This window comes from Plectropomus leopardus, chromosome 16 (assembly GCF_026936395.1).
Source record: "Plectropomus leopardus strain MGB_pleo_1.0 chromosome 16, ASM2693639v1, whole genome shotgun sequence".
Lineage (NCBI taxonomy): Eukaryota > Metazoa > Chordata > Actinopteri > Perciformes > Serranidae > Plectropomus > Plectropomus leopardus.
The window spans coordinates 21,242,005-21,266,552 of NC_142191.1; the positions used below are offsets into that span (position 1 = coordinate 21,242,005).

The 24,548-nt window shown below is 38.2% G+C and overlaps 1 protein-coding gene across 5 annotated transcripts in view; it reads left to right on the plus strand.

Annotated features, from left to right (window-relative positions):
- The window catches only part of esr2a (estrogen receptor 2a), a 58,330-nt gene extending 46,319 nt beyond the window's left edge, over positions 1-12,011 (plus strand). For all 5 annotated transcript variants that reach the window (XM_088089631.1, XM_088089629.1, XM_088089628.1 and 2 more), the window contains 5 exons: positions 23-328; positions 1,891-2,029; positions 5,768-5,901; positions 7,590-7,773; positions 7,973-12,011. In XM_088089631.1, the coding sequence (XP_087945757.1) occupies positions 23-328; positions 1,891-2,029; positions 5,768-5,901; positions 7,590-7,773; positions 7,973-8,159 (950 nt within the window). In that variant the 3' untranslated portion in view covers positions 8,160-12,011. The remainder of the gene's footprint in view (positions 1-22; positions 329-1,890; positions 2,030-5,767; positions 5,902-7,589; positions 7,774-7,972) is intronic.
- Positions 12,012-24,548: the final 12,537 nt, after the last annotated feature.

Genomic DNA, 24,548 nt, shown 5'->3' on the forward strand with positions numbered 1-24,548 from the left:
TGTCTCATTATCTTTGTCTCAGGTATACGAAAGGAGCGTGGAAACTTCAGGAACCAGACCAGGCGAATGACCCGTCTGTCCTCACAGGGCCGGTCTAACAGACCAAAGGTATTAACAGGACCAGTGGTGGGTTCGTTAATCGTGCCCCAGCCTCCTGCACTGACCCCAGAGCAGCTGATTGAGCGAATAATGGAGGCAGAGCCGCCAGAGATCTATCTTATGAAGGACATGGGGGGGCCGCTGACTGAAGCAAACATCATGATGTCGCTCACCAACCTGGCTGATAAGGAGCTGGTTCACATGATCACCTGGGCCAAGAAGATTCCAGGTGTGTGTCAGTGTATCTAGGGACCCTTAAAAATAAATAAATAAAGGAAAATTTCAGTGACATTGCGTTAAAAAAAAAAAAGTATATTCATTTGGCAATGCTTTTTGTCCAAAACAATAAGTGAAATTATGTCAGAGCAAGAGTAAGATATCATCCAAAATTAGGAGTGTATCCCTTACTGACAGCTTTTTTGCTTGTTTCTTTATTGTGCTGCAATTAACTATTTATAACAGTAGTTTTACAGAGTGAAAGCACTGAGTGAAAGCAATTGTGTGATTAACTTTATTGATATAGCATGAAGACAGAAATGGAGCCAGGTGGAAACAGACTCGCTCTGTCCAAAGCTCAAAAGTACACCTACCAACACCTCTAAACGTGCTAGTTAGCAGGTTGTGTCTCATTAGCTTGGGTGCTTGGTTCATGGATGTGTAAAGAGAACTGGATGGAAAGTTGTAGGTGGGGCTTATTTGAAGCAGAAAAAGCTAATTTTTGAACCTTCCTCCCTCTATGCCAAATGCAATGAAGTATATTTAAGGCACACAGGAGTTCAAAGTAAATGACAAAATACTTTGTGAGCTGCACTTCTACGTTCAGAGCATAGGTATGATTGAGTTTGTCTGCACACGGTTCTCAACATGTACGTGGCTGAGACAGCAGCTAGAAGCGAACTGTGATAACTCAATAAAGAGCGTTAACAACAGCAACAGTGTTAACAGAGCAAATACTGTTACTTTGGGGGGGGGGAGCTCAGATTACAACACACATAAGGAGCGTGATATCATTCTCCGCTCGGGACACCATTATTCCACTCCATCTTTTCATAGCAAATATTACTTTGCTGCTATATTAATGTCATGAATGTCGAAGCAGCTCCTTTAAATCTAAACAAAATACCTCAAGACAATGCATCAAGACAAAATTGTTTTGATAATATTCATATAATGATGCTTTTTATGCCTCTCATCTTTTTGAACATCCCTGCTGAGCAGCTCTGTCTGCTGTACAACCGAGTTAATGATTTTGTCCTGGCCAGACACTGTAATTGTCTTTGCCTTATTTAGTGTGTGAGTCAAGGCTGCGCTGATTAATTCAGACTGCTTTTCTGCACAATATGGAAGTTTGGACAAAGAGCCTGAAAGACTGAAGTCCCCTTCTTGTGCTTCAGGCAGACATTATAACACAGAAACCCCAAGCCTCACCCTAAACTGACATGTTTGTTTTTGAATCACTCATAGCTCCACTGAAATCAGATAACAGCACAGGCCCATTTCAATTGCCATGAACCCAAGGTGATGTGTTCATATTGCTTGTTTGTCAGACCAGCAGTCCAAAACCCAAAGTTATTAAAATCAGAGTATTTAAAATGATAGAAAAGCAGAAAATCTTCTCATTTGAGATGCTGGGACCAGCGATTTATTTATTTATTTATTTATTTAGCATAATAAGTGTCTTCTTAATCAACTCATTGTTTCAGCATTAGTTTTAAAAAGACAGGCGCTGTTTGTCATCCGCTGAGAATTGCTGTTGGCACACAGTTGCAAACAATTTGATCTTTTCCTCAGGGTTCGTAGAGCTCAGCCTCTTGGACCAGGTGCACCTGCTGGAGTGCTGCTGGCTGGAGGTTCTGATGATCGGACTGATGTGGAGGTCAGTGGACCATCCAGGGAAACTTATCTTCTCCCCTGACCTCAGCCTCAGCAGGTACCACCACCAACATCTCACGTCTCTGACAGATTGTCATTATTACTGTGGATGCTAGCTTGAATGTTACCTGCATTTATAAAGCCGCGTGTATTTCAAATGCCATAGTTGTTGTGGTCAAAGTATTTATCACAAACGCTGTGTTCTGAAATCTAAAACTGGTTAGAATTGGCCACTTTTGCCTCCCACAGCACAATGCCAACTCTCACTCCGTAAGTTACATGATGTTAGAGAAAGTTGCTTTACTGCTTTACTGCTTTAACTGCTTTACTGAAGGTCTCTAGTGACATCTTGATGGCAGCAGACGCTGGAGAGTACACAGTTCTGGTTCTACTCGATCTCTCCGCTGCTTTTGATACTATTGATCATGGTATCATGTTAAACAGGCTAAAAGATTTGTTTGGCATTACTGGTGTTGTTTTAGAATGGTTTACATCCTATTTATCTAAGAGATCTTTCAGTGTTTGCCTAAAAGGAATAATGTCAGATACAGCGGACCTACCCTGTGGGGTCCCCCAGGGATCCGTTCTGGGTCCGATTCTGTTTTTATTATACATTTTTCCCCTTGGGCAAATTATAAGACGTTTTAATGCTATATCTTATCATCTCTATGCGGACGACATCCAGATATACTGCTCTTTCAAAGCTTCTGAATTTCATAAATTATCTAGTTTAATACACTGCCTGACAGACATCAAGACATGGTTACAAAATAATTCTCTACAATTAAACAATGAAAAAACAGAAACTTTGATTATAGCTCCAGACAGGGAAATCCCAGAAATCAAAAAACACATAAGCTTTTTAGGGTTTTCAGATAAAATATCAGTTAGAAATTTGGGTGTCCTCTTTGATAGATCAATGTCTTTTGAGCATCATTCTAAACAGCTGGTCAGAAACTGTTTTTACCACCTCAGGAACATCTCAAAACTCAGATTACTGGTGTCAAAAGCAGAACTTGAGATGATTATGCATGCTTTTGTTTCTTCACGTCTGGACTACTGCAACAGTCTTTTTATCTGTTTAAATAAGTCAGCTTTAAATCGTCTCCAGACAGTGCAAAATGCCGCAGCCAGACTTTTAACTAGCACAAATAGAAGGTCACACATCACTCCAGTTTTAGCTTCTCTTCATTGGTTACCAGTACATTTTAGAATTCATTTTAAAATTTTAGTTTTAACTTTTAGGGCCCTACATGGTGAAGCACCACAATATATCTCTGACCTGCTGCAACCACATTCTTCATCTCGTGCTCTGAGGTCAGCAGGCCAGAATTTGTTGTTCGTCCCACGCACTCATTTTAAAACTCGTGGTGATCGGGTTTTTCAGGCAGTAGCACCGAGACTATGGAACTCTCTGCCACTGGCTCTACGCTGCACAAACTCCATTGACTCCTTTAAAATGCAGCTAAAGACACTTTTATACAGACAAGCTTTTAATTAACCTCTTTTATTAACTTGGTGTTTATATTGTATTTTCTTTTGCCTTATTTCGAAGAACTGTGTTGTATTTTATCCTTTGTAAATCACCGTTTATTCTGTTTGTGAAGCACTGTGTTTTTACTGTAAAGCACTTTGTGATTTCTATCTATGAAAGGTGCTATATAAATAAAATTTACTTACTTACTTACTTAATTATTGTGGTAGTCCAACTAAAACTGGACTTTTAAAATACATATAAGCATGTTGTGCCAACTGAAATCATACTAAATTAAATTTCTCGAATTTCTCAAATGGGACTAACTTACCCAGGTAATGCTGTCAAAGACTGTATAAATAATATAGGGTTTTTGCATTTAGCTGAAAGGGGGCTTATGTCCACCTGCCGTGGCGGAGTTGGACGTATTTCTGTCAATAAGTATGTATTCTGGGACAAGGATAGTAGTCCAATTAAATGGTGGAGCTATAACTGTAGCTCGACTAAACTGTGCATGTAAACATACTGACTTTGGTGTGAAGCTTGTTTTGTTTCATGCTCCCATGCTCCATAAACTTTACTGACAGTAAAAGCCAGTGAAGTTACAGTTGCAACAGTATACACTGCAACCCATTTGGTTTTAAGACAAACTGTGACTTAGGGCAGAGGTTCTCAATTAGGCGCCCCTTTTAAAACATTTTTTCAGCCAGAGTATGCCGACTAGAATAAACCATCAAACACACAAATGTAATGTGTAAATGTAATGGGAACAAATGTAAATGTGAACATAATTGAGTTTGCTCCAGCAGTTGGCAGGCGAGCCTACTCAGTTGATGTTCCCGTGGGTCACATCCTGCCTTGGAGTGGACCAGCATAGATAAATCTGATATACCGGCATAACAGTATATGTAAACTACGTCTAGTGTCTAGCGGTAACTAACAAGTGAGCCATCATGTTTCCCTCTCATCCCTGTTGTGTTACTCCTGCGTAACACAAATTGGGCAAGATGTCAGGATCAGCATAGTGACATTGCCAATCATATTATTTATAATCATGTAATTCACAAAACGTGCTCATGTGATGCAGTTTCAACCACACTTAGTAACGTTTTAAAACTGTTTTGCTTGCTCAAATAGTCCAAAATATGTCCTATGTCTTTTCCTTGACCTTGATGGAAAATGTCATGAGCTGGCATGTTATACTTCTTTTTAAACTTCTTTTTTTACCAATATCAATACAAGTGTCTGCCTTGAAAATACAGTACACTGAGTGCCTCAGCAGCCACCTGTGTACAAACTGAAATCATCAATCATCCTTCTCACATTCAGTGAAAGGCCTATTATGATCTGATGTTGGTTATAAATACCAAACATGTAGCTTTATTTCCTTTTAATGTGGGAGTTCAAACTAGTTACTCCTCTAGAGAACTGTCATTTAGAAACTGACTGTAAACGAGCGGTTCTGCCTACATCTGTGCTTGCTTGGTTTCAACAAGATATATCTGTTGGTGTTCATCTGTTTCAAAAGCTGTTACGAAGTGTCCTGACTTCTCTCATTGGAACTGCATTAACACTATGCAAAACAGCATTTCCTTTGTACTGGCTCTTGTTATCATATCATGTCCTTAGAAATAGTGCAGTGCATGCTCTGCAGCCCACGGCTCAAAGTAATCCACGAGTGTACTAAGAAAAATTAAGTTAATTTGCATAATGAAAGTATTCCCACAGTGTAAACAAACTCATTTACAAATTAAATTTAAGAAAGTATCAAAAATTGAAAAACAAACCCTGTAATTTTGACAATCATTATTTTTACTTTACCCTGTCTTTATTCTGTGGAAATGCTATTGGACCCAGATGATTAAATTCTGATTATTTAAATTAGTCATTTCATGGGGGTGGTGACGCTCAAACAATTTCATCCACTGATTTACAGATGTTTCTTTTACAATGTAGGCTTATGGGAAACAGACATTTTGGGCTCAGTGGCATCACATGAAGGACACAGAAGTTGTAGATCTGTTTGACCACAACGGAAATTGGCTTCAAAGCCCATTCTTTTTTTCTGGGGGCCTGGTCCAAGCTTTTAAATATACTTAGTAACTTTTCACAACTGGGATCTTTAGCTCTTTGTGCAGCTTTTCAGTCAAACCTGCAGTTACACATAAGTGCCAAATATCAGCTTCCCTTTGTTTACAATAATGCTGAACACATTTACTGCTCTAACGCCGTCTTTTGGATCTTTGCAGTCAGCCTTGTGGGTCAAAAATCAAGAGTGGCTTCAGATTAATAGCTGGTTGTGTTTGTGTCTTTGTTTGGTAGAGAAGAGGGGAACTGTGTCCAGGGCTTCTCTGAGATATTTGATATGCTGATAGCTGCCACGTCCAGGGTGAGAGAGCTCAAGCTCCAGAGAGAGGAGTACGTCTGCCTCAAGGCCATGATCCTCCTTAACTCCAGTAAGTAAGCATCTTGTAAGATATCTTATTTACAGTGTGTCCTTTCTTTCTGTGTATGTGTGTGTGTGTGTGTGTGTGTGTGTGTGTGTGTGTGTGTGTGTGTGTGTGTGTGTGTGTGTGTGTGTGTGTGAGTGAGAGAGAGAGAGATGCTGCAGTGTGTGAAACGGTGGTTGAGTGTCTGATCGGAGTCTAAGATTGTGATTTCATCTGTGCATGAGTCTGCACTTTGCACAGGGTTGGCAAGGGGAGCACCTAAATAACTAGCCAGTGAAAACCCTAATGGGAACACTGTGTATAGTTTGAGTTGCTGCTCTCATTGGTTTTGCTGAATGTTCAGAATAACAGGCAGTGCCTGTTTGTGGAGAAACAGGGTCACAACCTCTCTGGTGAGCAGCTACACCGGGGAGTAATTATCGTCTGGCTAATGTTTCTGTGTCCCTTTTAATTGCTTCCACCAGCATACCTGGACAGGGCTCATGTTTTTGCACCATCTCTCTGTCATTCCAGTGTTTGTCTGTTTCACAGTTTGTGTATTAACAGGATGCAAAACAAGAAATCTCTGAAACAAACATTTTAACAAAACTGAAAGGTTGAACTCTGTGTAACCCTTCACACCCAGAATGTAAAAATAAAATGCGTTCACCAGATGTACAGTGGTTTACAGTTGTGGCTTAAAGTTGTTGCTGTGTAGAAATGTTAAATAACTAGTAAAATTAAATGGATTTCCCATTTTGCTGGTCAAGTCACACCTGACTTCACCAGCAAAATAGGAAATCCATTCAACTCTGTACACCAACTGTACACCTACAAGCTCAAATGTGTTTGATTTTATGCAAAATGGCTAGAAAATTAAAAAGGACAAGCAACCTGTTGTGACGGCATCACTGTGTCAAATCCAACTTGTACTGCATTAGTAATATGCAATGGACTATACAGGCCACTAGTGACTGACAGGCCGTGTGCAATTTACTGCTGAGTCATGGCCGGTGTTGGCAACTTGGAAATCAAACGTCTGCAGAAGTCAGAGGGGGGAGAGCAGGGCACGTTCTTTTTGTTTACGTGAATGTCATAGCATTTTCTGAGGTGATGAGAGGAGATATGGCAGAGTTAGTCTCTCAAGAAAACTAAAACTGCACCAACATGACAACATTTTGGATATAAAGCTGACAAAAAAGTGGTCCTAACTGCTTGCAAGAGTTGTTTTGAGTTAAACGTTTGTCAGATACCTTGTTTCTATTTATTCCTGTTACTCACTTTAAAAGTGAATTACATTTTTTAAAAAAATAGATATAAAATAATCTGTACAATGTCTCCTTATTTTACTACAAAAACAAAAATAAATAAAGTCGGGGCTGGCCGAAGGGATCGAATGGTGCCGAAAGTTTGTGGAAAGGATCATTGCTAATAACGACTTAAAAGTACAAACACAGGAAAACAGTAACAGAGCAGCGTCCAGGAAACATTTCTGCAGTGGATGTCTCAGAAAAAAAGAAGGCTGTATAAAAGTAAAAAGGGAAAATACTTAAACAGAGCACTCCTTGGGGTGGCAGAGATCCAGCGAGCTCCCCTGCATGCATATGTTATAAGCATGTTTCCACAGCATTTGTGTAATTACTCTCACTTGCCAGAGGACTGAGACAAACATTTCACACTCAAGCTTTAAAGCCAACATGTCTGTGTGTTACCAGACATGTGCCTCAGCTCCTCAGAGGGCAGCGATGAGCTGCAGAGTCGCTCTAAGCTGCTACGTCTCCTGGACGCTGTGACGGACGCTCTGGTGTGGGCCATCGCCAAAACCGGCCTCACCTTCCGCCAGCAGTACACTCGCCTCGCCCACCTGCTCATGCTGCTCTCACACATCCGCCATGCCAGGTAAAAGTGTTTTGATACAGTGTTGCAAGATTGCTAGTTTATGTCTTCATTTAATGTTAAAAATAAATAAATTACTTTAATTTTTTGACTTTTGGCTAATATTCTGTTTCCAAAGTCATTATGTTCACTGCTGTGCCACAGGAAAAAAAACCCTTGTCTTCAATACTGTCTTCTTTCTTTTTTTCTTCAAAACGTGCAGTAACAAAGGCATGGACCACCTCCACTGCATGAAAATGAAGAACATGGTGCCTTTGTACGACCTGTTGCTGGAGATGTTGGATGCCCACATCATGCACAGCTCCCGTCTGCCTCACCGGCCTCCCCAGCAGGTGCCAGTGGACCAGACGGAGGTTCCTACTGGGCTACACAGCTGCAGTAGCAACTAGGGATGGGAATTCATAAGATTTTACACATACCAATGCCATTATCAATTCTGGTTATCGATTTCCCTATTGATTCTTGGACAATTTTCTGAGTGTGGAAAAACAGGTTTTCAGTGTCAACTAGGGCTGGGTATCATTAAAAAAATCACTTAAAGAATACTGACTTTAAAGCCTCATTGCCACTGCTGAAACATCAATCCAATTTGACTGCACTGAGTTTGGGAGAGAGACTGAATAAGTAAGAGATTTATAAAGAGAAGCATCCACCATTATGTTTTCATAGACCTTTGTCCATACTGCTTTCTACTGTTACTGGCTTATCCGTGATGTCAAACCGACAAACCATGCTTGTCTGCTGCAGAGCCGTGTTCTATCAGTGTTTTAAAAACCTGTGTACATGTGCTAATTATGGTGGAAAAGGCGTATAAAAGAGTATATTATCGGATACTTTTTATTTGTACTTAATTCAATACCTATCGTGTAAATGGAAGCATCCATTGCTTAAAACCCCACAGGAGTGTAGTGTAGTCGTATGTTTTACCTCAGTGTTTCCCACAGAATTAGAGTATATGTGTGGCGGTAGCTGGCCGCATGGGAGAGGAGACAACATGGCAGCATTTATTTTTAAATGTTACTTATTTTAAATGCATGTGTGTCCCTTTGTATCATTCTGTGTCCCCTCTCTTAATCCAGAGGAATGGTACATATCTTTCAACGGCACTTCTAATGAATGGTCAGGCTTCAAAAGTAGAAAATCCATTCTTGGTGGCAGATTTCTTAACTGTGGTGGGCTGCCACATATATAAAAAAAAAAAAGATGTGGGAAGCCTTGGCTCTTTTTGTTGGCATCTGGGCACTCTGAACTTCCAACTCCGTTAAATACACGCTCAACTTCACCTCAGCAGCAACTGTATGGGCTGTAGCTGCCACGCTAGTGGGCCAATCACGTGTGACATTAAATTGAAAAATGCTTGCAGAGATTGGCTGTGCGTAAAACCATACCAATTTGACGGGAGAGCTTTTCATACTACTTGATACTGATTTGTATTGGTCGATACCTTTTCAAGTGTCAAGTTGTGATACCCAGCTCTAGCGTCAACACTAGTGTTTCATTGTCCCCGAGTCTGAACAGTGTAGCATCAGTCTTTCACACTTCTTAAATGGATGAAGTCAGAGATTCTTTGTACAGCATTCAATTTAATTGGGTTTTCCTTTGTCCAAAAAAAAAAAATCATAACATGCTTACTTGGCACTAAAGTTATTATAACATAACATACTTATCCTTGGTAACAGATGAGTTGGAGAGGTAGTCTTGTGTAAAATTACACACGACATACCTGGAATTTAAGCTCATGTTGCATAGAAGAGCATATTACAAGTTTAAACCGCACCATTGTCATCTTAATTGTCCTCCATGACTCAAGTTTCCAGCAGAGTAGATGCATGAGTTTGAGGTTTTGCAATGCACAATTGTCAGAAAAACATGCTGGCATTGATAAAAGGGACTGATAAGCTCGATATATCGAGGCATATGATTGCCATGGTTTGGATTTTTTTTTTTTTATTCCCATCCCTGGAAGCAGCCTTTCAAATACCGGGACTCCCAGCAGCACTGGAGGTGGAGGTAAACCGCATTAGCCTAGTTCACAGGACTTGATGAGACTTTTTACTGGAACATTTTGCTGAATTCTGGGAACTCTCATTTGTGAAATGTGCACAAGACACTGTGCACTAATTCTAGTGAACTTTTTAAGACATCACTGCAGACAGGCCAAATTTAACAGTATTCATTGCTTTATTGCCGCATATTGAAAAGACAGAGTGAAAACAAACTGTCAGGATTTTTCCAGCAGCAGTTATTGCTTAAATGTTCCTGTAATTTGTCCGCTGTGATTCTCATGGGCTGAGCAGCTTATGTCAGATCAGATTCATATTTATTCATCATCACCGTTTGGTCTTAATCTGGATGTCTGAGTGAGATCGCCATGTGTGAATTATGACTGAAGACAAAACCAGATTAGAAAAAACAAATTCATTCCCTTGTAAAAAAAAAAAAAGGTATAGGTATTCATTGTTACACAGCTTCTCTTCAGGACGCAATTTATTTAATATCTCTGGGTGTATATATTGGAGTAACAGGATTTTCTTCATCGACGTTATGAGATACCTTGATCCCTCAGGTATTAATTTCACTGGACTAGACAAAATCATTCACATTTTGTAATTTAATCTATAAAAATTAAAATATAAAAACAATAGTGATATAAAAACATCAACTTAGTTGACGATGATATATATTTTTTATAGCCTAATCGAATAGTTCGACATTTTGGTAAATAAGCTTATTCACTTTCAGGCTGAGAGTTAGATGAGAAGATTGATACCACTCATGTATGCTAGAAATATATAGCTGAGCCAGCAGCTTGCCTGGCTGTACAAAGGAAAAAAATCTCTAAAACTCACTAATTAACATTAAATCTTGTTTCCGATAGTGCGACGACCTGTCCGGGGTATACCTCGCTTTTCGCCCAAATGTCAGCTGGGATAGGCTCCAGCCCCACCGTGACCCTTAAGAGGATAAGCGGTTATGGCTAATGAGTGAATGATTGAATCTTGCTTGTTTTATCCATCCAAAAACCACAATGTGACATTTTTTCACCTAAGTATTTTTACAGATTAAACCAAAGATATGTTAGAGAGCCTTAGAGCAAATACACGAAATCAAGTGTTTCGAGATATGCACGGTTTTTGCACCTATCGTTCTGGAGTTTATCACCTGAAATTTTTGACATAACACAAGCGTGAGCTGCAGTCGAAGCGTTGCTGCGATGGACACTGTAACATACAGCTAGCAGGGTATTAGATTAAATTCAAGTAAATGAAATTTGATACAAACATTCATGTGGACTCAACAATGAGCTGACTTTTTTGGTGGTCAAAGTTCAAAGTCACAACTGTGCATCTGTTAAATTTTTGTCAATATCTGAAGATGGCCTTAAGGGAGTCCCCTCAAATTTGGCACACTCGGTGTATGTAAAAGTGCATGTTGAGAATGTTCACCAGAGCCACATGTTTATGCCAGCAGGGCCGAATGTTGTCATTTTTGTTTGCCGTCTTGCGTGAACCATGTTTCTGGCCTTAAGAGTTGCTGGTAACAGTTAAGATAATCGGTTGCACCACCATAACTAACATACACCAACATTAATGGTGTCAAACTTCTCATCTAACTTTAGGCAAGAGTTGTTATATCGTGGTTAAAATGAATAAAGTCCAGTTTCAGTGTTCAGTGCAGGAGTAGATACCCATTTCGCATAGAATGTAGACTGATAACCTTTATTTTTTTTTTTAAATTAAGAACTGAAACCAGCTGTTCTTTTACAGCAGACCTGCTGTTGACCATTGAACGTTGAGCATTTCACTTATTTTCAGTAATCATAACCACTGTTGCTCTCCACGCAACATTGCACTCCTGTCAAGTTTTGCTTGAAGAAAAGTGACATTATTTTTGTATGTTTATAGCTATTGTTGACAGCTGTTGAAAAGCTCCAGATGAAAAAAAGCCAGTGAGGTGGCCTTCAGTCAAGATTTTTCTAGCACCCCCTTCAAGTGCTCTTACCTTGCATTACTTAATTAAGAAAATGTGTTGAATAACTTAAGGGATTTAAAAGGTAATTTCATCCCTTAAACCTCTGAGCTCTGCGTTACTGTATTGATTGTCAAGGAAAAAGTCCTCTGATTTAGTTCTGATTTGATATTTCTTTAAAGACCTCCTCACTGACCAAAGCAAATATTGTCTTTCAAAGAAAATGTGGAGCATAAATGCACTGCCTGAATAAATAAATAAGCATTATATTATTCTGCATATACACATCATCCTGCTAAATCTACAGTGCATTGGGAGCCATACACATGCTCACAATCTACAGACAAATGGCAATATCCCAATTGAACATATTCGCTGGCCTCTAAACTCTCTCACCTGTTAATATTTGCCTCTTTCCTGCCACTGGTACAGTATGCTTACTGCTGTACCCCTCCATCGGTGTCAGAACAGCCCATCTACTAAAGAGGCTCCCATGGTTTGACTGTATTCTTTTGGACAGTGTTAAGATCTTTGCATTGTTTGATTACAGCATCTGCATTTTTGTTCACGTTTTTCCTGACTGAAAATAAATGCAGTCTAAGATCAAATCTTTAAAAAAGAAGTACAAGTTTTGCACCTAGTTGAAATAAGGGCTAAACCAAGACACTCTTCTCATGATAAAAAGCTTTATTATTACGGCTAGTTCATGGCAGAACATACGAAATTAGATTACCATTATTATCTGATGATATATTTGTATCTTTTCTCTCTTTATGGTTTAAACTGGTGTGAGCTGAATGAAGTGTGTGTGCGTGTGTGTTCACAGAAAAGTGTCTCCTATTACCAACCAACAGAGAAACCGTAGATGTTTCCCTATTCACATTCTATGTACTATGTTCATCTATAGCTTATTGATTAACGTATTTCCTCTCTGACTGCCAAGTCGAATCAAAGCCTGTCATCCTGTGGTGTGTCCTGTGTTTAAATGTAATTTAAAACAAATTTCCTGCAACTCTTCATCACCTGCACTAGTCTATAATCGTATGCTATTGAGGGTGCAGAAAACAGACTAACTTGCTCTACAGCTGCCAACAGCCCACCATCATTCCCACTTAGAGAATTGGTGAAATCAAAGGAAGGCAGTTAGGCTGGGGCAGAATTCAACCCAAAATCTGATTTTTGAACCGCTAATCCTATCAACAAAGTCACGTAAAGTGGAGTATCTAAGAAGCAGACATCCAGACGCTCCGCAGTGAGCGTGGTTACATCATCAATTTCTGCGCGTCGATTGGCCAGGGAAACCCAAGTTGTTCAGTCCTCTGAGCCAATCAGCAAGAGCTGTGAAGACTTTGCCCCACCTCCTGTGTCCCGATTGGATGGAAATGTCTACGTCCATATTTTCCTCGCGGAAATTTGAACATACACGGAGGGAAAACGAGAAGTACGTGTGTTTGTTTATACGGAAACATACCCAAAAGACAACAGAGTAGCAAGACGTAGCTCAGCAAGAAGCAAGACCAAGATGGCAATATGACGGTGAACAGCTGAAGAGGCGCTGGAGTCACTTTTTTCGAAGGAGCGGCCTCGCGACGCTGCAGCTGATCCTGCTTCAGTCAGCTGGTGCAGCCGGAGGAGGACAGGACAGAGACCAGGTTGAAGATATTGGGTGGGTAACTTATTTTTTACTGTATACCTTGAGTGAATCTCTTTGTACGACTCTCGGAGTGAATCAAATATTAAAATTCAAGAATCTAAATGTGTAATGTGCCACATGGTCTCTGCCTGCTGCTCAAGCCCGGATATATTTGTCACCAGTGTGATTTTGATGTTTTTTGTGTTTTATTGGAAACTGCAGCGTCTCCAAAACTGAGGTTTCCAGCTGTTTTCAACAGTTTTTGGGAAATGTCATTTTTTGACATTTTTGCCTTACTATCTAGCCTTGCTTTTTCAATCATTTTCTTAACATGCATTATCATGGTGTTTTTGGTTTGTTTTTGCAACATATTATACTATGGCATATCTGAGCACACTATTTTATGCTGTTTTGAGGTGTTTTCAGCTGATTTGGGGACATGTCATATTTTGACATTCTAAGCCTTACGATAGCTTTGGTTTTTTCGGTAATTTTTCAACATGCATTATTTATGTGTTTATGGTTGTTTATGCAAAATATTATGCCATGGCATGACTTGGCATGTTATTTTATGCTGTTTTGAGGTGTTTTCAGATGTTTTTGGGACATGTCAAATTTTGACATTTTTGCCTTACTATAGTCTTGGATTTTTGGCTATATTTTTGACATGCTAAATTATGCTGTTTTTGGCTCTTTTTTTGCAACTTTCTTTGCTGTGGCGTGTCTTGGCAGGCTATTCTAAGCTGTTTCCAGCTGTTTTCAGCAGTTTTTGGGACATGCCCAATTTTGACATTTTTGCCTTACTATAGTCTTGGATTTTCAGTTATATTTTCAATATGCCAAATTATGCTAGTTTTGGCTCTTTTTGCAATTTTCTTTGCTATAGCGTGTCTTGGCAGGCTATTCTAAGCTGTTTCCAGCTGTTTTCAACAGTTTTTGGGACATGTCAGATTTTGACATTTTTGCCTTACTATAGTCTTGGATTTTTGGTCATTTTCTCAACATGCCAGATTATGGTGTTTTTGGCTATTTTTGCAGTTTTCTTTGCTATGGCGTGACTTGGTCGGCTACAATAAGCTGTTTCCAGCTGTTTTCAACAGTTTTTGGGACATGTCAAATTTTAACATTTTTGCCTTACTACAGTCTTGGATTTACAGCTATATTTTCGACATGCCAAATTATGCTGCTTTTGGCTATTTTTGCAACTTTCTTTGCTATAGGATGTGTTGGCAGGCTTTTCTAAGCTGATCCCAGCTGTTTTCAAAAGTTTTTGGGACATGTCAAATTTTGACATTTTCACCTTACTATTGTCTTGGATTTTTGGTCCAAGCCCTAGTAAACAATATACTGAGAGACTGGTTAAACAAACATGTCTGCATTTAGCTATACGATATTTTGATTTTCTCCCCAGACATTGATTCCCACGTAAAAAAGCCCGTAAAGATTTTTCTGAGTATGTTGCTGTATGTACGGTGTGTTCCTGACAGAAGGTTTCCTTTGCCCCTCCAGCTGGCCTTCTTCAACCCCTACATGTGCCACAGCGCCCCTGGTTTGAGATATCACTGGACTTTGTCACTGGACTTCCCCTTTTAGAGGGTAACACTACAATTCTGACAGTGGTTCCCAGATTCTCTAAGATGGTCAAATTCATCCCTTTGACCCAGTTACCCTATGCAAAGCAAACTGCCGAAATCATACTGACACACATTATCAGGACATTTGGTTTCCCCACAAACATCCTGTCCGAACGGGGGCCGCAGTTTGTAGCACAATTCTGGGAGGCCTTCTACCAGCTGATGGGGGCCACGGTGAGCCTCTCGTCTGGTTATCACCCCCAGACTAACGGCCAGACAGAGAGGCTCAAGCAGGACCTGGAGACCGGCCTCTGTTGTCTCTCCTCCAAGAACCCTTCTTCCTGGTCCAAGATGCTGCTGTGGGTGGAGTATGCCCACAACACGCTCCCCTCTGCCTCCACCGGACTCACCCCCTTCCAGGTGGTTTTTGGTTACCAGCCTCTTCTCTTCTCGGCCCTGGAAAAAGAGGTGAGCATCCCTGCGGCAGCCACCATGGTTCGTCACTGTCGAGGGATGTTGGGTCCGAGCATGCTGATCCCTCCTCAAGACGTCCTCAGCCTACAAGAGGGTGGCCGACCGTCGTCGCCGTCTACCCCCGTATATCATCCTGGGCAACGAGTGTGGCTCTCTACTAAGAAACTCCCCCTACATTCTCCCTCACGTAAGTTAGCTCCCAGATTAATTGGTCCGTTCCCTATCAAGAAAATTATTAATCAGTCTGCTGTGAAGCTGCAACTCCCTAGATTGTCCAGAATTTTAGCCTCATCAAACCTGTCCAAGAGAGCCCACTCGTCCCCGCCGCCAAGCCTCCGCCTCCCCCTCACTTCCTCGATGTGGTGACGGTCTACACAGTCAAGAGACTCACCTGTGTTTCGTTCTCCCCCTCCCTCGTGTGTATAAAAGCCAAGCTCTCTGTTCCCTCTGTGCCAGTTCGTGTTGTATTCCCCGTGAGTAAACGTCCCAGCATTTATGATTATTGATTCCTCTTGTATGATCACCGTGACTAGTTTCCTGATCTGTGAACCTTACTTGATCCATCTGTACTATTGCCGTGAGTTTCTGATACCTGTGAACCAACCTTGGATCAAAATAAAGAGCACGTTTCTACCTAATCTTCTGAGTGCTGCTGCATTACTGTGTCAGCCTGCCCGTGAGTTCCTGACATTGGCAGGGTATTTTAAGCTGTTTCAAGCTGTTTTCTACAGAGCCCCTCTGGTGACATTAGATGAAAAAAAAAAAATGCGTGGCCACGAGATAATAACACGTGGCCACAAGATAGTTAATGCGTGGCCATGAGATGGTTAATGTGTGGCCACGAGATAATAACGCACGGCCACCAGATAGTTATTGTAGTCATCCCATGCAGACTGTTGCTTTTATCATGGACAAGTTTGATTTCATTTAATTTTATTTTAATATAGGAATGAATTACAATGACATACTTAAGTCACTTGCGGCAAAGCATGGAGTAATTCTTAGCAAGAGACACTTAATTCGGCTGCTCAAAATGCATGGGCTTAAACGCAAGGAATCTCGTGGCCACAAGTTATTATCTCGTGGCCACGAGATAGTAATACTTGGCCACGCATTATTTTTTTTTCATCCAATGTCACCAGAGGGGCTCCGTAGTTTTCAGCAGTTTTTGGGACATGTCATTTTTTGATAGTTTTGACTTACTACAGTCTTGGATTTTTAGTCATTTTTTTGACATGCCAAATTGTGCTGTTTTTGGCTTTTTGCAACTTTCTTCACTCTGGCGTGTCTTGGCAGGGTATTTTAAATTGTTTAAAGCTATTTTCAACAGTGTTTGGGACATGTCATTTTTTGACATTTTTGCCTTATACATATACATAATTGTATTTATACATATTATGATAAGTTTTAACACATGTATTTCAAACCTACAGTACTGTGCAAAAGTCTTCGGCAACCACATTTGTTGTTTTTGGGAAAATTGTAATCAGGATATATATATAGTTTTTTTGGATATAAGGATTTTTGGTCATATTTTCAACTTGCCAAATTATGTTGTTTTTGGCTCTTTTTGCAACTTTCTTTGCTATGGCGTGTTTTAGCAAGCTATTTTAAGTTGTTTAAAGCTATTTTCAACAGTTTGTGGGACATGTCATTTTTTGACATTTTTGCCTTACTATAGTCTTGGATTTTTGGTCATTTTTTTGACATGCCAAATTATCCTTTTTTGGCTCTTTTTGCAACTTTCTTTGCTATGGCGTGTCTTGGCAGTGTATTCTAAGCGGTTTCCAGCTGTTTTCAACAGTTTTTGGGACATGTCAAATTTTGACATTTTTGCCTTACTATAGTCTTGGATTTTTGGTCATTTTTTCGACATGCCAAATTATGCTGTTTTTGGCTATTTTTGCAACTTTCTTCTCTATGGCGTGTTTTAGTCAGCTATTTTAAGTTGTTTCCAGTTTTTTTCAGCAGTTTTTGGGACATGTCAAATTGTGACATTTTTGCCTTACTATAGTCTTGGATTTTTGGTCATATTTTCAACTTGCCAAATTATGCTGTTTTTGGCTCTTTTTGCAACTTTCTTCTCTATGGCGTGTTTTAGCAAGCTATTTTAAGTTGTTTAAAGCTATTTTTAAAAGTTTTTGGGACATGTCACTTTTTGACATTTTTGCCTTACTATAGTCTTGGATTTTTGGTTACATTTTCAACTTGCCAAATTATGCTGTTTTTGGCTCGTTTTGCAACTTTCTTTGCTATGGCGTGTCTTGGCAGGCTATTTTAAGTTGTTTAAAGCTATTTTTAACAGTTTTTGGAAGATGTCATTTTTTGACATTTTTGCCTTACTATAGTCTTGGATTTTTGGTCATATTTTCAACTTGCCAAATTATCCTTTTTTTGGCTCTTTTTGCAACTTTCTTCTTATGGCGTGTCTTCAGGCAGCTATTCTAAGCTGTTTCCAGCTGTTTTCAGCAGTTTTTGGGACATGTCAAATTGTGACATTTTTGCCTTACTATAGTCTTGGATTTTTGGTCATTTTTTTTGACATGCCAAATTATGCTGTTTTTGGCTCTTTTTGCAACTTTCTTCTCTCTTGGCAGGCTATTTTAAGTTGTTTAAAGCTATTTTCAACAGTTTTTGGGACATGTCATTTTTTGATAGTTTTGCCTTACTATAGTCTTGGATTTTTGGTCATATTTTCAACTTGCCAAATGATGCTGTTTTTGGCTCTTTTTGCAACTTTCTTTGCCATGGCCTGTCTTGGCAGGCTATTTTAAGTTGTTTCCAGTTGTTTTCAGCAGTTTTTGGGACATGTCATTTTTTGATAGTTTTGCCTTACTATAGTCTTGGATTTTTGGTCATTTTTTTTGACATGCCAAATTATGCTGTTTTTGGCTCTTTTTGCAACTTTCTTCTCTATGGCGTGTTTTAGCAAGCTATTTTAAGTTGTTTAAAGCTATTTTTAACAGTTTTTGGAAGATGTCATTTTTTGACATTTTTGCCTTACTATAGTCTTGGATTTTTGGTCATTTTTTTGACATGCCAAATTATCCTTTTTTGGCTCTTTTTGCAACTTTCTTCTCTATGGCGTGTCTTGGCAGGCTATTTTAAGTTGTTTCCAGTTGTTTTCAACAGTTTTTGGGACATGTCATTTTTTGATAGTTTTGCCTTACTATAGTCTTGGATTTTTGGTCATATTTTCAACTTGCCAAATTATGCTGTTTTTGGCTCTTTTTGCAACTTTCTTCTCTATGGCGTGTTTTAGCAAGCTATTTTAAGTTGTTTAAAGCTATTTTTAACAGTTTTTGGAAGATGTCATTTTTTGACATTTTTGCCTTACTATAGTCTTGGATTTTTGGTCATTTTTTTGACATGCCAAATTATGCTGTTTTTGGCTCTTTTTGCAACTTTCTTCTGTATGGCGTGTCTTGGCAGGCTATTTTAAGTTGTTTCCAGTTGTTTTCAACAGTTTTTGGGACATGTCATTTTTTGATAGTTTTGCCTTACTATAGTCTTGGATTTTTGGTCATTTGTTTGACATGCCAAATTATGCTGTTTTGGCTCTTTTGCAACTTTCTTCTCTATGGCGTGTCTTGGCAGGCTATTTTAAGTTGTTTCCAGTTGTTTTCAGCAGTTTTTGGGACATGTCATTTTTTGACATTTTTGCCTTACTATAGTCTTGGATTTTTGGTCATATTTTCAACTTGCCAAATTATGCTGTTTTTGGCTCTTTTTGCAACTTTCTTCTCTATGGCGTGTTTTAGCAAGCTATTTTAAGTTGTTTAAAGCTATTTTTAACAGTTTTTGGAAGATGTCATTTTTTGACATTTTTGCCTTACTATAGTCTTGGATTTTTGGTCATATTTTCGACATGCCAAATTATGCTGTTTTTGGCTCTTTTTGCAACTTTCTTCTCTATGGCGTGTCTTGGCAGGCTATTTTAAGTTGTTTAAAGCTATTTTTAACAGTTTTTGGAAGATGTCATTTTTTGACATTTTTGCCTTACTATAGTCTTGGATTTTTGGTCATATTTTCAACTTGCCAAATTATGCTGTTTTTGGCTCTTTTTGCAACTTTCTTTGCTATGGCGTGTCTTGGCAGGGTATTCTAAGCTGTTTCCAGCTGTTTTCAAAAGTTTTTGGGACATGTCAAATTTTGACATTTTTGCCTTACTATAGTCTTGGATTTTTGGTCATTTTTTCGACATGCCAAATTATGCTGTTTTTGGCTGTTTTAGCAACTTTCTTTGCTATGGTGTGTCTTGGCAGGTTATTTTAAGTTGTTTCCAATTGTTTTCAGCAGTTTTTGGGACATGTCAAATTTTGACATTTTTGCCTTACTATAGTCTTGGATTTTTGGTCATATTTTCAATTTGCCAAATTATGCTGTTTTTGGCTCTTTTTGCAACTTTCTTTGCTATGGCGTGTCTTGGCAGGCTATTTTAAGTTGTTTAAAGCTATTTTCAACAGTTTTTGGAAGATGTCATTTTTTGACATTTTTGCCTTACTATAGTCTTGGATTTTTGGTCATTTTTTCGACATGCCAAATTATGCTGTTTTTGGCTCTTTTTGCAACTTTCTTCTCTATGGCGTGTTTTAGCAAGCTATTTTAAGTTGTTTAAAGCTATTTTTAACAGTTTTTGGAAGATGTCATTTTTTGACATTTTTGCCTTACTATAGTCTTGGATTTTTGGTCATTTTTTTGACATGCCAAATTATCCTTTTTTGGCTCTTTTTGCAACTTTCTTCTCTATGGCGTGTCTTGGCAGGCTATTTTAAGTTGTTTCCAGTTGTTTTCAGCAGTTTTTGGGACATGTCAAATTTTGACATTTTTGCCTTACTATAGTCTTGGATTTTTGGTCATTTTTTTGACATGCCAAATTATGCTGTTTTTGGCTCTTTTTGCAACTTTCTTCTCTATGGCGTGTTTTAGCAAGCTATTTTAAGTTGTTTAAAGCTATTTTTAACAGTTTTTGGAAGATGTCATTTTTTGACATTTTTGCCTTACTATAGTCTTGGATTTTTGGTCATTTTTTTGACATGCCAAATTATCCTTTTTTGGCTCTTTTTGCAACTTTCTTCTCTATGGCGTGTCTTGGCAGGCTATTTTAAGTTGTTTCCAGTTGTTTTCAGCAGTTTTTGGGACATGTCATTTTTTGACAATTTTGCCTTACTATAGTCTTGGATTTTTGGTCATTTTTTTGACATGCCAAATTATGCTGTTTTTGGCTCTTTTTGAAACTTTCTTTGCTATGGCGTGTCTTGGTAGGCTATTTTAAGTTGTTTAAAGCTATTTTCAACAGTTTTTGGAAGATGTCATTTTTTGACATTTTTGCCTTACTATAGTCTTGGATTTTTGGTCATTTTTTCGACATGCCAAATTATGCTGTTTTTGGCTCTTTTTGCAACTTTCTTCTCTATGGCGTGTTTTAGCAAGCTATTTTAAGTTGTTTAAAGCTATTTTTAACAGTTTTTGGAAGATGTCATTTTTTGACATTTTTGCCTTACTATAGTCTTGGATTTTTGGTCATTTTTTTGACATGCCAAATTATCCTTTTTTTGGCTCTTTTTGCAACTTTCTTCTCTATGGCGTGTCTTGGCAGGCTATTTTAAGTTGTTTCCAGTTGTTTTCAGCAGTTTTTGGGACATGTCAAATTTTGACATTTTTGCCTTACTATAGTCTTGGATTTTTGGTCATATTTTCAACTTGCCAAATTATGCTGTTTTTGGCTCTTTTTGCAACTTTCTTTGCTATGGCGTGTCTTGGCAGGGTATTCTAAGCTGTTTCCAGCTGTTTTCAAAAGTTTTTGGGACATGTCAAATTTTGACATTTTTGCCTTACTATAGTCTTGGATTTTTGGTCATATTTTCAACTTGCCAAATTATGCTGTTTTTGGCTCTTTTTGCAACTTTCTTTGCTATGGCGTGTCTTGGCAGGCTATTTTAAGTTGTTTAAAGCTATTTTCAACAGTTTTTGGAAGATGTCATTTTTTGACATTTTTGCCTTACTATAGTCTTGGATTTTTGGTCATTTTTTCGACATGCCAAATTATGCTGTTTTTGGCTCTTTTTGCAACTTTCTTCTCTATGGCGTGTTTAAGCAAGCTATTTTAAGTTGTTTAAAGCTATTTTTAACAGTTTTTGGAAGATGTCATTTTTTGACATTTTTGCCTTACTATAGTCTTGGATTTTTGGTCATTTTTTTGACATGCCAAATTATCCTTTTTTTGGCTCTTTTTGCAACTTTCTTCTCTATGGCGTGTCTTGGCAGGCTATTTTAAGTTGTTTCCAGTTGTTTTCAGCAGTTTTTGGGACATGTCAAATTTTGACATTTTTGCCTTACTATAGTCTTGGATTTTTGGTCATATTTTCAACTTGCCAAATTATGCTGTTTTTGGCTCTTTTTGCAACTTTCTTTGCTATGGCGTGTCTTGGCAGGGTATTCTAAGCTGTTTCCAGCTGTTTTCAACAGTTTTTGGGACATGTCAAATTTTGACATTTTTGCCTTACTATAGTCTTGGATTTTTGGTCATATTTTCAATTTGCCAAATTATGCTGTTTTTGGCTCTTTTTGCAACTTTCTTTGCTATGGCGTGTCTTGGCAGGCTATTTTAAGTTGTTTAAAGCTATTTTCAACAGTTTTTGGAAGATGTCATTTTTTGACATTTTTGCCTTACTATAGTCTTGGATTTTGGTCATTTTTTCGACATGCCAAATTATGCTGTTTTTGGCTCTTTTTGCAACTTTCTTCTCTATGGCGTGTTTTAGCAAGCTATTTTAAGTTGTTTAAAGCTATTTTTAACAGTTTTTGGAAGATGTCATTTTTTGACATTTTTGCCTTACTATAGTCTTGGATTTTTGGTCATTTTTTTGACATGCCAAATTATCCTTTTTTGGCTCTTTTTGCAACTTTCTTCTCTATGGCGTGTCTTGGCAGGCTATTTTAAGTTGTTTCCAGTTGTTTTCAGCAGTTTTTGGGACATGTCAAATTTTGACATTTTTGCCTTACTATAGTCTTGGATTTTTTGTCATATTTTCGACATGCCAAATTATGTTTTCTTTGGTTCTTTTTGCAACTTTCTTTGCTATGGCGTGTCTTGGCAGGGTATTCTAAGCTGTTTCCAGCTGTTTTCAACAGTTTTTGGGACATGTCAAATTTTGACATTTTTGCCTTACTATAGTCTTGGATTTTTGGTCATTTTTTCGACATGCCAAATTATGCTGTTTTTGGCTCTTTTTGCAACTTTCTTCTCTATGGCGTGTTTTAGCAAGCTATTTTAAGTTGTTTAAAGCTATTTTTAACAGTTTTTGGAAGATGTCATTTTTTGACATTTTTGCCTTACTATAGTCTTGGATTTTTGGTCATATTTTCAACTTGCCAAATTATGCTGTTTTTGGCTCTTTTTGCAACTTTCTTTGCTATGGCGTGTCTTGGCAGGGTATTCTAAGCGGTTTCCAGCTGTTTTCAACAGTTTTTGGGACATGTCAAATTTTGACATTTTTGCCTTACTATAGTCTTGGATTTTTGGTCATTTTTTCGACATGCCAAATTATGCTGTTTTTGGCTCTTTTTGCAACTTTCTTCTCTATGGCGTGTTTAAGCAAGCTATTTTAAGTTGTTTAAAGCTATTTTTAACAGTTTTTGGAAGATGTCATTTTTTGACATTTTTGCCTTACTATAGTCTTGGATTTTTGGTCATTTTTTTGACATGCCAAATTATCCTTTTTTGGCTCTTTTTGCAACTTTCTTCTGTATGGCGTGTCTTGGCAGGCTATTTTAAGTTGTTTCCAGTTGTTTTCAGCAGTTTTTGGGACATGTCAAATTTTGACATTTTTGCCTTACTATAGTCTTGGATTTTTGGTCATTTTTTCGACATGCCAAATTATGCTGTTTTTGGCTCTTTTTGCAACTTTCTTCTCTATGGCGTGTTTTAGCAAGCTATTTTAAGTTGTTTAAAGCTATTTTTAACAGTTTTTGGAAGATGTCATTTTTTGACATTTTTGCCTTACTATAGTCTTGGATTTTTGGTCATTTTTTTGACATGCCAAATTATCCTTTTTTGGCTCTTTTTGCAACTTTCTTCTCTATGGCGTGTCTTGGCAGGCTATTTTAAGTTGTTTCCAGTTGTTTTCAGCAGTTTTTGGGACATGTCAAATTTTGACATTTTTGCCTTACTATAGTCTTGGATTTTTGGTCATATTTTCAACGTGCCAAATTATGCTGTTTTGGCTCTTTTTGCAACTTTCTTCTCTATGGCGTGTCTTGGCAGGCTATTTTAAGTTGTTTCCAGTTGTTTTCAGCAGTTTTTGGGACATGTCAAATTTTGACATTTTTGCCTTACTATAGTCTTGGATTTTTGGTCATTTTTTCGACATGCAAAACTATGCTTTTTTTGGCTCTTTTTGCAACTTTCTTCACTCTGGCATGTTTTGGCAAGCTATTTTAAGTTGTTTAAAGCTATTTTTAACAGTTTTTGGAAGATGTCATTTTTTGACATTTTTGCCTTACTATAGTCTTGGATTTTTGGTCATATTTTCGACATGCCAAATTATGCTGTTTTTGGCTCTTTTTGCAACTTTCTTCTCTATGGCGTGTCTTGGCAGGCTATTTTAAGTTGTTTCAGCTGTTTTCAACAGTTTTTGGGACATGTCAAATTTTGACATTTTTGCCTTACTATAGTCTTGGATTTTTGGTCATTTTTTCGACATGCCAAATTATGCTGTTTTTGGCTCTTTTTGCAACTTTCTTCTCTATGGCGTGTCTTGGCAGGCTATTTTAAGTTGTTTCCAGTTGTTTTCAGCAGTTTTTGGGACATGTCAAATTTTGACATTTTTGCCTTACTATAGTCTTGGATTTTTGGTCATATTTTCAACTTGCCAAATTATGCTGTTTTTGGCTCTTTTTGCAACTTTCTTCTCTATGGCGTGTTTTAGCAAGCTATTTTAAGTTGTTTAAAGCTATTTTTAACAGTTTTTGGAAGATGTCATTTTTTGACATTTTTGCCTTACTATAGTCTTGGATTTTTGGTCATATTTTCGACATGCCAAATTATGCTGTTTTTGGCTCTTTTTGCAACTTTCTTCTCTATGGCGTGTCTTGGCAAGGTATTCTAAGCTGTTTCCAGTTGTTTT